This window comes from Carassius gibelio, chromosome A4, assembly GCF_023724105.1.
Source record: "Carassius gibelio isolate Cgi1373 ecotype wild population from Czech Republic chromosome A4, carGib1.2-hapl.c, whole genome shotgun sequence".
Lineage (NCBI taxonomy): Eukaryota > Metazoa > Chordata > Actinopteri > Cypriniformes > Cyprinidae > Carassius > Carassius gibelio.
In genome coordinates, this window is record NC_068374.1 from 19,811,698 (window position 1) to 19,827,735 (window position 16,038).

General features: G+C 37.1%; 1 protein-coding gene across 2 annotated transcripts in view; it reads left to right on the top strand.

Annotated features, from left to right (window-relative positions):
• The first annotated feature begins 3,434 nt into the window (after positions 1 to 3,434).
• Positions 3,435 to 16,038, top strand: part of LOC127972581 (IQ motif and SEC7 domain-containing protein 3-like) — a 146,697-nt gene continuing 134,093 nt past the window's right edge. Inside the window, exons 1-2 of one of the 2 annotated variants that reach the window (XM_052576209.1) lie at positions 3,435 to 3,891; positions 12,627 to 13,846. In XM_052576209.1, coding sequence (XP_052432169.1) covers positions 12,633 to 13,846 — 1,214 coding nt within the window. In that variant the 5' untranslated portion in view covers positions 3,435 to 3,891; positions 12,627 to 12,632. The remainder of the gene's footprint in view (positions 3,892 to 12,626; positions 13,847 to 16,038) is intronic. The other variant, XM_052576215.1, reaches the window with a different exon arrangement.

The window sequence follows — 16,038 nt, forward strand, 5'->3', positions numbered from 1 at the left end:
TACTCTTTCGCACTAAAAGAAAGAAGAGAGTGTACAGGGCGCAAGGGACTGAAAGGCTAGAACCCAGAAGGAAAACAGGGGTGGGTATAAATGCGATCAAATGTGACATGGAGAAAGTGATGTGAGAGAGTGATCAAATGTGACATGGAGAAAGAGGGAAGTTAAAACAGGGTTATGAAAGGCGAAAGAGCTACGGTCTCTTATTAATATTAGCCCAACACAAAGCAAAACTAAAGTCTCTACTGTCAAATACATCCATATATACATTTATATATATATGTATATATATATTTTTTTTTTTTTCAGTCAATCTGGGGCTTTAGGTAGGCCACTGGTGGACTGGACAACCCTGCTTTCATTCTGGGGAAAATTAGCCCATTAAATTCTGGTACAATCTGTTTTCTTTAAACCGCAAATGAAGTTCATTGTCAAAAGCGTGACATACAACACAAATGTGGTCTTAGGCATACTTTTTAAGGTATTCAAAGTAGCTACATTTACATGGAGCCTAATAATTTTTAGATATGCTAGAAATGGTGACAATGCTGGTGCGTCATGCTGAGTTCTCTAGCATCTGCAGTCAAATAACTGTTGGTTTTCTGACAGAACAATTCAGATGGCTAAAAGGCAGAGATGGGACCAAGTCACACATGTGCAAGTCTCAAGTAAGTCTCAAGTCTTAACCTTCAAGTCTCAAGTAAGTCCCAAGTATTTTTTTCTTGGGCAAGTCAAGTCAAGTCAAGTCACAAGCTATGTCAAGTCAAGTCCAAGTCAAGTCACCTTAATATTGTTATTTTACCTGCAGAATCTGATCTTAATAAAGTTAAAAGACAAGATATAAGTAACTGTCAGTAAATTAAAATAATTTGGATTTGCATTGTAAATACTCATGTTCAGTAAAATACATCATGGAATTAAACAAAATTGTAACTTCTTAAAATTATTTATTTTTCACTTCTGCCAACAGTTTTTGAAATGTTTTACATTTTCAACATTGAGTCCATAAAAAAAATAACATCTAAACATCCAACAGACTCCTCTCTGAACACCTCTCTCTCTCTCTCTCTCAAACACAGTTTACATACAACATTAAACTGTTACATTTCTCCTCTCTGTCTCTCTCTCTCTCTCTCTCTCTCTCTCTCTCTCAGAGTATAGAATATAAATATGACGTATTTTTAATTGTTTCATACTTTTTTTTTATGTACAGTACAGACCAAAAGTTTGGACACACCTTCTCATTCAAAGAGTTTTCTTTATTTTCATGACTATGAAAATTGTAGATTCACACTGAAGGCATCAAAACTATGAATTAACACATGTGGAATTATATACATAACAAAAAAACTGTGAAACAACTGAAATATGTCATATTGTAGGTTCTTCAAAGTAGCCATCTTCTGCTTTGATTACTGCTTTGCACACTCTTGGCATTCTCTTGATGAGCTTCAGGAGGTAGTCACCTGAAATGGTCTTCCAACAGTCTTGAAGGAGTTCCCCGAGAGATGTTTAGCACTTGTTGGCCCTTTTGCCTTCTGTCTGCGGTCCAGCTCACCCCTAAACCATCTCGATTGTGTTCAGGTCCAGTGACTGTAGAGACCAGGTCATCTGGCGCAGCAGCCCATCACTCTCCTTCTTGCTCAAATAGCCCTGGATGCCTTCAGTGTGACTCTACAATTTTCATAGTCATGAAAACAAAGAAAACTCTTTGAATGAGAAGGTGTGTCCAAACTTTTGGTCTGTACTGTACATAACAAAAAAGTATGAAACAACTTAAAATACGTCATATTTATATTCTGTACTGTGTGTATATATATATATATATATATATATATATATATATATATATATATATATATATACAGTACAGAATATAAATATGACGTATTTTAAGTTGTTTCATGCACTTCTCATGATTGGGTAATCGCGGCAGCTACATTAGTTTTTCTGATTAATTGTTTTGCTCTATGAGAAAAACAAGGTAACAAAATATTCGGGGCTTATGCCCCCTTAGCCCAGCCCTAGCGCCGCCCCTGGAATGCGTTTTTTTGACGGCCTGCTAGCAGATCATTAGGGGCCGTTCACATCACGTATTTTGCGCGCGCAAGTTCGTTATTTCCAATGTAGGCGCGCGGTATGCGCGCTCATAATGGAAGCAACGCGCGCGCGTCGCACCGCATCGAGTTAAAAACATCTAAACTTTTCAGAATGCCGCAAGCGCACCGCAGGTCATGTGACACTAACTAACCAATCAGCTTCATCCTTTTCCCGTATCAACGTTGAAAGCTCAGCTAAGATGAAGGAACAGCTGTTCATAGCTGTATATGGATTGCCATTTTGAAACGAATTTAGTAGCAGAGCTACTGCGAGCGATTTTTAGTGCTGCAAATCCATTTATACTTTGCTGAAATTTCCGCGTCTTCATTGAGAGAGAGCGTGTCATGGATGCTTAGCAAAGACAGACGCCCAGGCGCACTTCTGTCCGAGCGCTTTGGAAAGAAGGAGAAAGCGGCGCGACTAGCGTTTTCCACGCGTTTTTAGGCGCGAACTATTGAAGACAAAAGCGATGATCCCTCGGTACCTCTCAGGCTGACATGTTGATGTGATGTGATATCTGATTTAAGTGGGCGTGGTGTGCGTAAGGTAGAGAGGACATGACCGATGATAGTGTCCTGATCCAGTCACGACGCTATTCTCAGCCTGCGCTCCAGCTGAGTAATCAACTTTATTTAAAAAAAATAAATAAATAATTTATATATTTTATATTCAAACTGAAAACATAATGTGATTAACACTCAAGTCATTCAAGTCATCGTGTCTCAAGTCAAGTCAAGTCTCGAGTCTTTAACTTCCAAGTCCGAGTCAAGTCTCAAGTCCTAAAAATAGCGACTCGAGTCGACTCGAGTCCAAGTCACCAAGTCACAAGTCCCCATGTCTGCTAAAAGGCCTCTAAATGTTAAGGCAAAACTGACACTAAATTGACAATAATTTGTAGATGGGGCTCCACCACAAGCTTAGCAGAGGGTCCAAGAGATTTGCATTAGTTAACCTGAACAATTCCATTGTTACAACAGGTCATAGAACACCACCATAAAGAGCAGTAAATGTACCACACTGATAGCTGCATGACTGTGTCTGTCATGTCTGTGTGTGTCACATGTTGGGTGTTGCAAGTCACTGTGTGTCCCACCCTCCCCCTCTGCTTGTCTAGTAACTCTCGAATCCATCCTGGAATGGACAGTAGTGGCTTTTGCCCCAAGCCAATCACTTCATCTCTTTCTCTTTGCCTTGAGGGGCACAGTTGATGAGAGAAAAGGGAGGGAGAGATTGAAATTGACCCACCCATAGGCCAAACCCCCCTCAGATGGAGGACAAGGTCACATTGTGCCTGGGCTGCAGGCTGACTTTTAGTTTTCTCCTCCTTTCTGCAGTGAAGAGCCACCCTCCCCTTCTCCCATTGAAACACCATCACCTGCTGCATCACCATCACCTGGGGTGACTTCCACCGATGCCATCCAGCCCGAGGTCCAGGTGGCACCTCAGGTTGCAGGGAGCATCGTGTCATCTGTCAATACAGGAGGGGCAGATGGGGGTAGAGATGGAGATGAAGCACAAGAGAGAGGGAGTGCAGAGGTGGAGAAGGAAGAGGTGAGGGTACAAGAGATTGAACAGGAAGAAGAAAAACCCGAGGCTCAACCACCGCAACCAATTCAGCAAGAGGTGAAGAAAGAGACAGAGGAGCTGGAAAAGGAAACAGCAAGTACTGGAGGCACAGGAAGGAGGCCAAGCTTGCATCACACTGCTTCACCAATCAGAGTGCAGAGGAATGGAGCATGCAGTCACTCTACAACCTCCGACTATGAACTCTCGCTCGACCTCAAAAACAAGCAGGTAGGGAGCAGGGCACTGTGGGATTGCAGTCTTGAGGATGTGTGAATGTATGCTTCAGGTTCCTGAGGACTGGCTGTTGTGCTTCCAGTGGTTGATTCTAGTGGCTGAGTGTGTTAGAATGTGTTGAAGTTGAAGGCCACTGGACCTTGCTGGAATTGGATGTTTACAGGTTGATTATCCATCCTCATCTCATTCACATCCACTACTATCTCCGTCAGCTTTCTCACCTATCACAAGGCCAACACGGAATCTGCACTGAATTCTGTGGAATTATGGTAAAGTGTATGAAACGGAGTTGAGGAGTATTGGAGGCCATTCATTCAAGGTGTGTTCTTGCATTAATAGCACCTAATCATAGCCATAGCCTAATCATAGCCATATCAAATACCATACACCAATAAAAAAGTTATTAAAGTTTGAAAGCATTTAAACTATTTTTAACTTGGCACAGAGTTTTAGAAACCAGGTACTTATGCTTGTCTAGTGCAAGTTTGCATAAGTCAACAATGGTGGGGGGTGGTAAAACATTCTTGGTAAATATGTGGTAATTTACAAACACTTGAAATTAGTTGCAAAAGATGCCTGCTTGAAGAACTTTTTAAGAAATCAAACAGCTGGAACTGCTGTTACAGAAGATAGGTAGCATGCTTATGCTTATATTATGTTAGCCTTATTTGGCCAAAGACTAAAACACACTGCAACAAGTTAGATGAGTCAAAACATCAATTACACATTTTATATAAATTCACTATTTTTCCCAATAATTATGTGGGCTCTGTATTTTAACACTTAGTATAATATCACATTGTTAGCTCAGCAAATTTCTAATTTCAAACTTATTGCTAATTTCAAATTTTACTTGAGTTGAGTCTCCTTATATGTCCATTGTGCTGTCTGTGTATCCAAATTAGACACTTGTTAAGCTCCAGGATACAGCCTATGTAGGCAATAGACTGCATGTCAGCTCACTATGTTTTGGAACAGAGTTATATCTATACTGGGGCTCAATTAGAGCACAGACATGTTTCTTTGAACTGAAAACACCAAAACAGCCTCATTCAGGGGCTATCAAAGGTTTGAGAGGGGTATGTTGTAGAGAAGTATATTGAGATGACAGAGATAGAGAGGCCAAAAGTGACTGCAAGGGAGATGGATGGGAGGAGAGGATGAGAAAGGGGTGTGTTGTCATGGTGACACAAATGTTCTCTTAAAATCCCCATCCTCCATTTGTCCTTTTCTTGCTGATTGTTCATATTGTTCAAATTACATTTCCCATCCTGCACTGTTTTTACTAAGAAATATCTCATATAATTATGTTTGAATTACAAATTGACAAGTGATTTATTCTGCTTTTAATATAAGTGCAAAATTTAATTTTATTTAAATAAAAATACATTTCTTAAATAATAGCATTATAGATAATTTGTTAAAAAAAATAATAATAAAAAAACCTGATTACATATGGCTGGGGACACAAAGGAAATTCAGGGAATTATCAGAATGTTAAATCCAATTACAATGAAATAATTAAATCTTAAATTAAAATAATTATAAGGATTTCTAGTAATACATAATTAGACTGAATTTTAGAAAAGATTCTAATAATACAAACAATTATTAGTTTTTAATAGATATTGGGAAGCATGCTAAAAAAAACATAATTCCGTATATATATATAATCAAAGTTACTATTAATATGTATTAATTATTATTCATTTTATGCAACATATTACATTTAAATATTGCTAAAAGGTTGCTTATTTGCAGGTTCACATTGTGAGAGGTTAAACCATGCAATGAGACAAAATACCCAACTAATGAATGTAGGAATTGTCTTGTAATTCTGCAGTATTGCATAACACATCAGATACATTTGCCTTTTTCAGGTTGATGAAGTGCTCAGACTCTCTATTGAAACATATCAATATCCACTATAAAATTGGTTAGTGCCATCCACACAGCATCCACTACCTTCTGCCCCTCTAAGAAAAATTTTTTTTTTATATATATATATATATATATATATATATACATATATATATATATATATATATATATATATATATATATATATATATATATATATATATATATATATATATATATACATATATATATATATACATATATATATATATATATATATATATACATATATATATATATATATATATATATATATATATATATATATATATATATATACATATATATATATATATATATATATATATATATATATATATATATATATATATATATATATATATTACCTAGAAGCTCAGTAAGTGAATTTCTTCTTTTAGTGAATCATGTCAAAAGTGTACAATGCAAATTGCATTGATAGATACAGAATATAAACCTTCATTAAAACCATTTCCATTTCCATTATAACCAGTAAAACTATTACAAATTATGTGATGTTTTCTATTTTAGCCATTTTTTTTTCAGCAGTGCATTGAAATAAAAATGTATTATTGTAACTAAAATACTTGAAATCTACATAAAAAGACCAGAATGCAAAATGTATAATATGAAAATGATAGACAGTGATTAAAAAAAGTCTGTGTGTTTATGTGTGTGTGTGTGTGTGTGTGTGTGTGTGTGTGTCATGTTAATCAGACTAATCATATTATAGGTTACTTTATTTGCTCTATTTTCTAACTCAGAATCTCTCAAATATAACGTTGTAGAATTTATGCTGTCTCTTTACGTATGAATTATAAATGAATGGAGTATGCATGTTAGACAATGTGGAGTAATTGTCTTTCTGCTGGTCGTCAACATCACTTAATCTGACACTTTTTCTTTGTTGAACCAGCCAGCCCCGACTTTTCCAGCCATAAAAAACTTAAAGCCGTAAAAACTTGTCTATCAGGAAAGAGAACTTTTTGGAGAACTTTATGTAAATTGAATTTTCTTTCAATGCATAGTGATGAAATGGCCGTAAGCTGGAAGTAAAATTATGAAATATTTTGTTGCAGCAGTAAGCTGCAAGTAAAATGACTATATAATATTGTGTAATCTAGGGCTGGGCTATAGTCATAACGAGCGGCATGTGGCTGTACCGAAATCAAAATGTTGATGTGAATGTGGTTGCAGTATGATACACTGTGCTATGCACTGACATGTGTGTGTTTCTGTGTGTGTGTGTGTTTGTACCAGGATTTGTGCTTGAGAATATGAGTATACGCATTCACTTGAACGATTCTCTGTGTGTCTTCATTATGGCAGAAGGCAGATAAGACACTGTGGATTAGTACTAATGTTCACTAGTATCTCTCTCTCGGTGACACACAAACACACATGTGCAAGCATACAGACTGAACTGAAACATAAATGCATGCCATAGATCTAAATACAAAAACTTTTAGTCGAGTTCTTTATTCAGGGGTTTAGTGAATATGAAGCCATTAAAATTGTTGAAGTCAAAAGCTTCTTTTAAAATCAAATTAAGTTGAATTAAATGTTTATTTATTTCTATTAAGTGAATTTAGTGCCACATTAAAAAAGTATTCAACTTGAACAGGTCAAATATGTATGAAATAAATGTTTTTCTCTAATACACATTGGCCACAATTAATGCCCCCCTTTTATTAAATACTTTTTGAAACCTCCATTTGCCAGTTTAACAGGTTTTAATTTTCTCCTGTAATGCCTGATGAGGTTAGAGAACACCTCACAAGAGATCAGAGACTGTTCCTCCATCCAGAATCACTCCAGACCCTTTAGATTCCCATCTCCATGTTGGTGCTTCTCCTCTTCAGTTCACTCCTCTCATTTCTTCTCATCCATAGGGTTCAGGTCAGAGGACTGGAATGGCTATAGCAGAAGCTTGGTTTTGAGCTCAGTGACCCATTTCTGTGTTGTTTTTGAGGTTTATGTTTGGATTATTGTACGGTTGAATGATCCAAACATGGCCCATTATAAGATTTTTAACAGAGTCAGTCACTTATGATTTTTTATCTGTTAGTATTTGATAGAATCCATGATGCCACGTGTCTAAACAAGATGTCCAGGGCTTCCAGCAGAAATATAGGCCCAAGACATCAAAAATAAAGCTGTATATTTCATTATTTATTTTTTTTTTTTTTTATCTCTGTGTTCACCAAACCATCTTAGCAGTGTTTGCTGCTAAAAAGCTCATTTTTAGTTTCATCTGTCCATAGAAGCCAGTCCTATTTGAAGTTCCAGAATTTAAGCTTTGTTTTCCCTCCTCTTTATAGTTCTGTGAAACAGGTAGTCATGGATGGATAATTTCCTGTTTATAATCAGCTGGCTCAAAATTGTGAATATGAATAGGAATATACTTCAGAGATATTTTACTCATAAGATTTTCGAGGGGGGCCAATAATTATGTCCAACGAGTATTTGAGAAAAACCTTTATTTCATAATGGTATCTCCCCCCCCCCCCATTTTAAATTCTTATTATCCAATGAAAGGATGCATTTTTTTTGTGTTTTTTATTTTTAAATAAAAGATCAAAAAGATTAACAATGCAGATTAATTTTCCTTCTTTGATCCTTTTTCCTATGTTTGTGTGCTGTTGCGTGTCCCTGTTTGTTATAAGCAAATATTGTGTATTGTGTACCCGCCTATAGGTGCATACAAGCTCTTTAAATAGCAAAAAAATATATATATATATTGCGCCAAACATTAGACCAGGTTTGAGTTTTTGAGTTCAAAATAGCAACACGCCAACAATTCACCTGAACACACCTTTATTTTAGACCAGCAAAAACACTCTCTATAGTAAAAACACTTGCGCCGTGCCTTGTGCCGGGTTTATGATGGGGCCCTTAGAGTGCAAATCAAACACTGTTTATTCATTTTTCCATAACATTGCATATAATCTGTAGCATGTGGTGCATTAGGGTGAACTTCTTACTATAATCACCCAGAAAAACCCAGGCTAATGAAAAATGGGTATTCATGTGAAATGGGTCCATATCTCAGCCTACCGTTTTATAAATAGAACTAATCTGAAACCCCTCTGCAGTACTTTCTGACAGACTTTCCAAGCAGCAACATGCAGAAAACGTTCGATGTGTTTACTTTTTTACTCTCGTCTCTGAACTGCTAATGTTTGAAAAAAAAAGTGGATTAGCAAATTTAATGGATCCGATGGAATGTTTTATACCAAACACTGCAGAATCACTTTTATTTTTCTTATTTATTTCTGAAGATTAAAATAAAAAAATAAAAAAAATGCTGTCTTCAGTGGATGATTTTTGGATATGATGAATAGTATTTATTAATATTAATATCTATACATCCTTAATGATTTTATAAATCAGTAGTATGATAAAAGGCAGTGGTAAAAAAAAAAGATGACTCTGAGCTGAGTTCGCAAAATAAACTTGCAATGCTTTTTACAAGATAAAATCTAATAATTACGATAATTCTCGCATCACATTAATGATTCATAATTGTCAATTGTCAAATTTCCAAGCAACGTTGCAACATCTCCAATTCCAATGAGGTGCAGTCACAGGTGTGCATATATATCTTTACTTTCTATCCTTTAAGAACTATCCTGACTGACAAGGCTGAGGCTGAAGCGCAATCCACTGTCAGAAAAGTCAGCTCCCTCAGAGGGTGTCTGTGCTGATAATCTGCCTTTAGTGATTCTAGACACGATCTCTGGGAGGCTGATGGCTTCATAGATAACTGCTACAGCGTCTCTTCTGTGTGATTGCCTCTTTATGTTAATGAAGGTGTGCCTAACCTCCCAATGAGACCTTTGATTATCCTGTCTTATGCTGATGGCCTCATAAATATACATATATCCTTGAGACACAAATCAATGCAAATTAGAGACTAATATCAAGCACTAAATATGACACATATTAAAATCAGTTAAGCCAATGAGATTGCATTTACAGAGCAACATTTTCTAGTGGGTTACCTCTTGATTCCAATAGTGTGTCTTATGCAAAATGTATATTCATATCTTTACAGTACAGGAAGAACAGGCAGCTATTTGACATTGAATTAAAAAAAAAAAAAAACACACATTTGCAAGTATATGATTATTCAGTTGAAAACATATTTGCTTTTTCAGTCCTCTATGTGTAGCTCTTAAAATCAACTTTATGTAATAAGCTTTTTTAGCCTTACGATCAGCTGGCTAACTTTTCATCTTGCTTATTGTAACGTGTAATCAAACCAAATGCAATTTTATTTAGGTTTCACATTAATGGATTACAAGGCGAAAAAGCTAATTTTGCATTTTGCTGCGTTCCAAAGTTCAGAAGAGAGAGAGATACAGAGATTACAATATAATGATATACTTTCCAAGCGGTCGCAAAAGACACAGTACAAGCACATATTAATCAATGTTGTGATAATTGGGGAGAAACCATTTTATCTTGCTCCCGCCCATATTCGCAGGGGCGTCCGAAATAATTTTTCACGTTTAAAGTCTAGTGTGACCGCCCCTTAACACTTGCCTCCATCACCTTTCTTGTGTTGTTTATGTAGGCCTGTCTTGTTTAGATATGTGTGATATGTCATTTTCTGCTGGGATGGTGAAGAAGTAAGCTTGAACAGAGTGCTGATCCAGTTGTCACGTCAGATTTGCCTGGGCTGAGTTGATAGGGAGTGGTGTCACCGCTATAACCCCCTTCCATTCCGGCTGCGGTGGTTCCAGAATGATCTCTCTCCCTGCCGCCGTTTAGTGAAGTGATCGGAAATGGACCTGACAGCTGGCTAATGGGTGGATTTGCAGAAGGACTGCATTCGTTACACACCTTCTCGTTTCTTTGTGTTTTGCTCTCACCCTCTTTCATGCCTCTGCTCTGTTATGCACCTGGTTTCCCATGGTGTTTTTACCACACCTCACGGTTAGATAGATCACAGCTATACTTGTGGTTTCTATGAACCCAGCAATCAAATATTTTCTCTGAATCCTCTCTCTAGGTCATCTCACTGTGTTTCAGCCATACTGTCATTAATCTCCCTAACATTTCCAATAGCTCAAAACTGAATAACACTAAATGTTAGATATGTCTACTCTATGAATCAAGGAGAAACATCCTTGATTTATTCATCATACCATCATATTTCAAGGCACATGTAGTGTAAATAAAAAAGACATCCTTGGCAACTGTAGCATCCTTTCTGAAAACACATCTTGTGTCCAAGCCCACTACTACTATATCATCCCTTTCTTTCTATAACGTTCCAGAAGTGAGGGTTCATGCTTAAATACAGCCTGTTTCGTTGCAGTCTTTCTTTTAAGGTTAATATTTACTTTAAGAGAGGTTTCATTGTTTTATGACTGCAATAATGAAATATTCTGGGTAAAAACAATGAATATTTAAGGTGGGTTGTGAATTTCCTGTGGTGGTTGAAGGCAGCAGCAACCCCAGCTCATAGCCTCTTCTGATAAGAAACTAGCTCACAGCCTAGAACCTATTCAAAACTTAATATTACCCAGACATATCTCTCCTTTCTAACCTAGTCTGACGCAAATCTAGATTACTTAGATTAGGCTTTTTTGGTGTTTTTTTCAAACATTTCTCAGATAGTTTGAATCCATAACAATGACTGATTGTATCAGATCACTCTCTCTTATCACACTTTTTGAAATGGCAGGACTTTAATGACCTCTAATATGAGCTCAGACTGACAGCTGATGGGAGCACAATAGGAGACTAGCAGGTGAAATTCAGCTTTAGATATAAGCTAGGGGCCTTGCATTCACTTTCTAGAAAGAATTCATGACTGACGGCACAAATTATTACTCTTGTCATCTTTGAAGGTAATGTTGGGGCTACAGATGGAATCTTATGAAATCAGAGTTCCTCTTAGACTGTCTGTATGGTTTCAGTAATGCCCAAATCTGGCTATGATGAACAAATGTGAAACTTGTATATATATATATATATATATATATATATATATATATATATATATATATATATATATATATATATATATATTACATTAGCAGACATATGCAAAGTTCAAAACTCAATTTTTTTGGGCATTATTTTATATATTTTAAGACTCCCCTTCTGTCATTTCAATTCAACTGGCCCTGTAATGGACTGGCCATCCTATGGCCCGAGGCGATGGGATATGCTCCAGCATCGCTTCAACCCTACATAGAACAAACAATTTAGAAAATGAATGGATGGATAGAAGTTGGCAGGCAAAGGCAAATCTGTTCTGACCACATGGGTTCTCAAAATCAAATACTTTTTGAAAGTGTTTGTTGAGGGTGATTTACCTTTTTATTTTCAGCCAAACAGTTCCCAGAGTATGTACTTTTTTTTTTTGTATTTTCAATTTGGATTGTTCTGCAAGGTCATATCACAGTTTGACTGTCTTGATCTTCTTACCTGTTATGTCCACTAATTATTTAAATCAAAAGTTTATTCAAAAGGAATGTTTGAAGCAGTTTTTATGAATGCAGTCTGATTAACACTACTGTACATGCACAGGTTACCACATGTTTATCACAAGCTTCATTTTTCAGTGTGGGTTAATTGCTTTCACTGTTGCATACAGTGTAATATACATATATTGGAAAATTACGATTTTCTGCACGAAAGGCAGACTGGAGACTGGAAAATTGATTTGTCTCAGCATGTCATGATATTGAGCAATTTGTAGTAAGTCTTGTTATTGATTTAATTTTATGCTGTCATCTCTTACCCTGGGTATTTGTCTGTGCTCGTCATTATGTTGCCTTATCTGACCTTGTTTCATGTCTCTTTCTTTGCAGATCGAAATGTTAGAGCACAAATATGGGGGCCACCTCATCTCACGCCATGCTGCTTGCAAGATCCAGACAGCCTTTCGTCAGTATCAGCTCAGCAAAAACTTTGAGAAGATCCGAAACTCCCTCCTGGAAAGTCGTTTGCCACACCGTATCTCCCTGCGAAAAGTGCGGGTGCAAAATACAGAGGGTATCTCAGCTGAACGGGCACTGGCTGAAGGCTGCAATCTGACAAGTATCCCCCTTGTCCGGTCCCCGTCCCTGCCAACCACGGTAGGTGGCTCCCTTACTGATCTTGAAGATTCCTTTAATGAGCAAGTCCAGTCCCTTGCCAAATCCATTGATGATGCACTTAGCAACTGGAGCATGAAGACCATGTGTTCACTCCAAGAAAGTGGCACCTACCAGTTTAGCTCAGAGGCCTTTAGTACGGCTGGTGACAATACTGGGTTGGCAGGAACAGTCCGAGAATGTGGCCCCATGGACCCTGCCACCTTCCATAGTGGAACAGGCCAAGTAGACAACTCTGAGAACGTGGCCCGTAGTGCCAGCAAGCTGATGATGGCCTTCCGGGATGTGACAGTTCAAATTGACAGCAAGAATTTTCATGTGTCCTCTTCCGTTATGGAGTCCTCCACCTCTGTTTCCCTTGGTAATTGTGTTCAGCAGGGGGCCATAATTACTGAAAGCCCACAGCAACCTCTGGTCAATGATGCAAAGGAACAGCATCAACAAGGACAGCCACCGGCATCCCCCCAGTATCCAGCTCCTCCACCCCTAGAGTGGGATGCTGAGGAAGTACTAGATGGCGACTTCCCAGATCCTCCCCCAAGTGAGGAGGAGCTTGGGGAGGATCTTTCACCTCTGGCAATGGAGAAACAGGAAGTTCCAGAACCAGCAATTCTAGCAGAGACAGCAATAACCTCTGAAACCTTGTCTCCACCAGAGGTTGCAGAGATGCCAGTCACACCAACTGTAGAGGTTTTGGAAGCTAAACGAATTGAGTCAGACACAGCGGACAACAGCTCAGAGCAGATGAGTAGCAGCAGTACATCCACATCAGCCCGGTCGACTTCTGAGGTCTCTTCCAAAGAGGCTTTACAGGCGATGATTCTTAGCTTGCCCCGATACCACTGCGAAAACCCAACCAGTTGCAAATCTCCTACCCTCTCTACTGACGTCATTCGAAAACGTCTATATCGTATTGGTCTCAACCTCTTCAACATGTGAGTACCCATACTGAGAACCTCTAATCTCCAGCTGATTGTTATGGTTACAGAACTCTTGCTTGTAGTGACTAATGCCAGATATGTTTAGAATATATAATTTTTTTTTTTTCTCTTATTTTATCAAGCTGTCCTAACCTGCAACTAATAAAGCTGCATGAGGGCTGCCCTTCAAAACCTCACCAAATCCTAGTCTCTCTCTCTCTCACTTTGTTGTCTCACTCCATAATCTAGTTATGTCTCCAGCTGGCTTACACACCCTTCCTGATGCCTGTCACACTGAGTTTGTCTGACCCTATTAATAGCTCTGCTTTTATTTGAAGTGATGTCTCACTCCCTTTTCCCTAAAATCATCTCCATTCCAAATGTAAAGACATTTTAAAAGTTGGACAAGTTGGGAAATTAATAGCACACAACAAAAATGAGACTATTAGCTTTATCTGGGTTGTGAGCATAAGAAAGACAAGGGCAAACATGAAGAGGAAAAAATTATTTGGAGGGCCAAGCACTGTAGCTGTAGGCACATATTGTGTCTGTTAGTTTCTGCTTACTTCTGTTGCCACCATTTCTTGATAGGATTCTATGGCCCCTCAAACTATAGGGAATTGTACAGTTTTTGCTTTCAAATTTTGTCTTTGGGTGTTCATTCTCACTCTTTAGATATATCTTAATGAATTTGCCATAAATACCATGTAAGGAATTTTTGTTGTTGTTGTTCCATTTTTACACTAAATAGCAGAGCTTTCCAAACCTGCCCTAGAGGCTCCCATTTGGATGTCTCTGTTTACTGTCTCCGTTTAAGGACACCGTCATTTCAGGTTTTGCAGTTTGTAATGAGCGTTGAATCAGGTGTGTCAGCTGAGGGAAAGCTGTATTTGAAAAACACTTTTTTATAAGTATCATTGTTGTAATACAACATAAATGGTGACCACCAACTATTCAGACTTAAAAAGTGTAATTGCTGCTCTGCTTACAGCTTTATTTAACAGCTTCTATTTACTATTAAAGTAAGATATTTATAGCAGGGTAAGATCACTTCTTTATCCTGATTCCTGCATTTCTTACTTTCATACCTAATAAGACATTGCAATTCTCTCCACTGTGGATGCATTTTTTGACCCAAATGGCTAATATCTTGAAGCTCATGTAACAAAGGCCTAATAATAACGTTTTATTGAGATTTTATTTTTAATGCAGGACCAGTTTGTTCCTTTATTACAAAATGGATTTTACAAGGATTAGCCATCATCAAGATCATGTCGGTTTACTAGCAATTAAAATGCATGATCGCAATATAACAAAATCTCCCTGAAGGCATTAAAATATTATTTTGCTGCACCGCCAGAAATCAGCTGATACAATAAATGTCTGATTTGAAATAAGCTTGTATAACTTGTGTATGGAGTAAATTAAAGTAAAATAGGACTCTTTTTAAGATGGATGTGATATGTAAACATACAGAAATGTTTGCACATACATATATATATATATATATATATATATATATATATATATATATATATATATATATATATATATATATATATATATATATATATATTAAATATATATAAATTAACTTGTTTATTAAATTTAGTTTGTTTTGTCTTTAGTTTTATTTTTAGTTTTTTTTTTAACAGTGCCCAGTTCCCCGATAATGGTCACTCTTAGCATGATAACAAGACTCGAAAGATATATCTTACAAAAGTTGTTTATGTTCCTAAGTGTGTTCCCCGAAGTGTCCCTTAGGAAGCTTCTTAACACGCTGCCTCTTACGTCCGATGTTACAAAGGCGCTGTCCCGGGTGAGGGTGATGGATTAGTTGGCATCGATTGCTTAGGAATGGATTTTCCACTTCACGCGAAGGTGCATTACAGCGTTAAGAAAGAAAAAATGTTCCATGCAAATGAAACATTCCTCAAATTATTACAGTAACATTTATTTTAACATAGTTTAAGTTATCAGTAGAATATAGAATATAAATTAAATTATCATATGGTGAGTAATATTTTCAAGTGATATGTTACGGTTAGACGAACCGAGTATCCCTTGCTAATCATCCACCCTCCTTATCCCATTGTGCCACTTGTGCCGCTTCTTGACATGGGTTTAACGACTTCTAAAAATTATTTAATACACTTTTATATTAATTGTAAGATACTTTACAATCATAATTGATTGGCAAGCAGCTG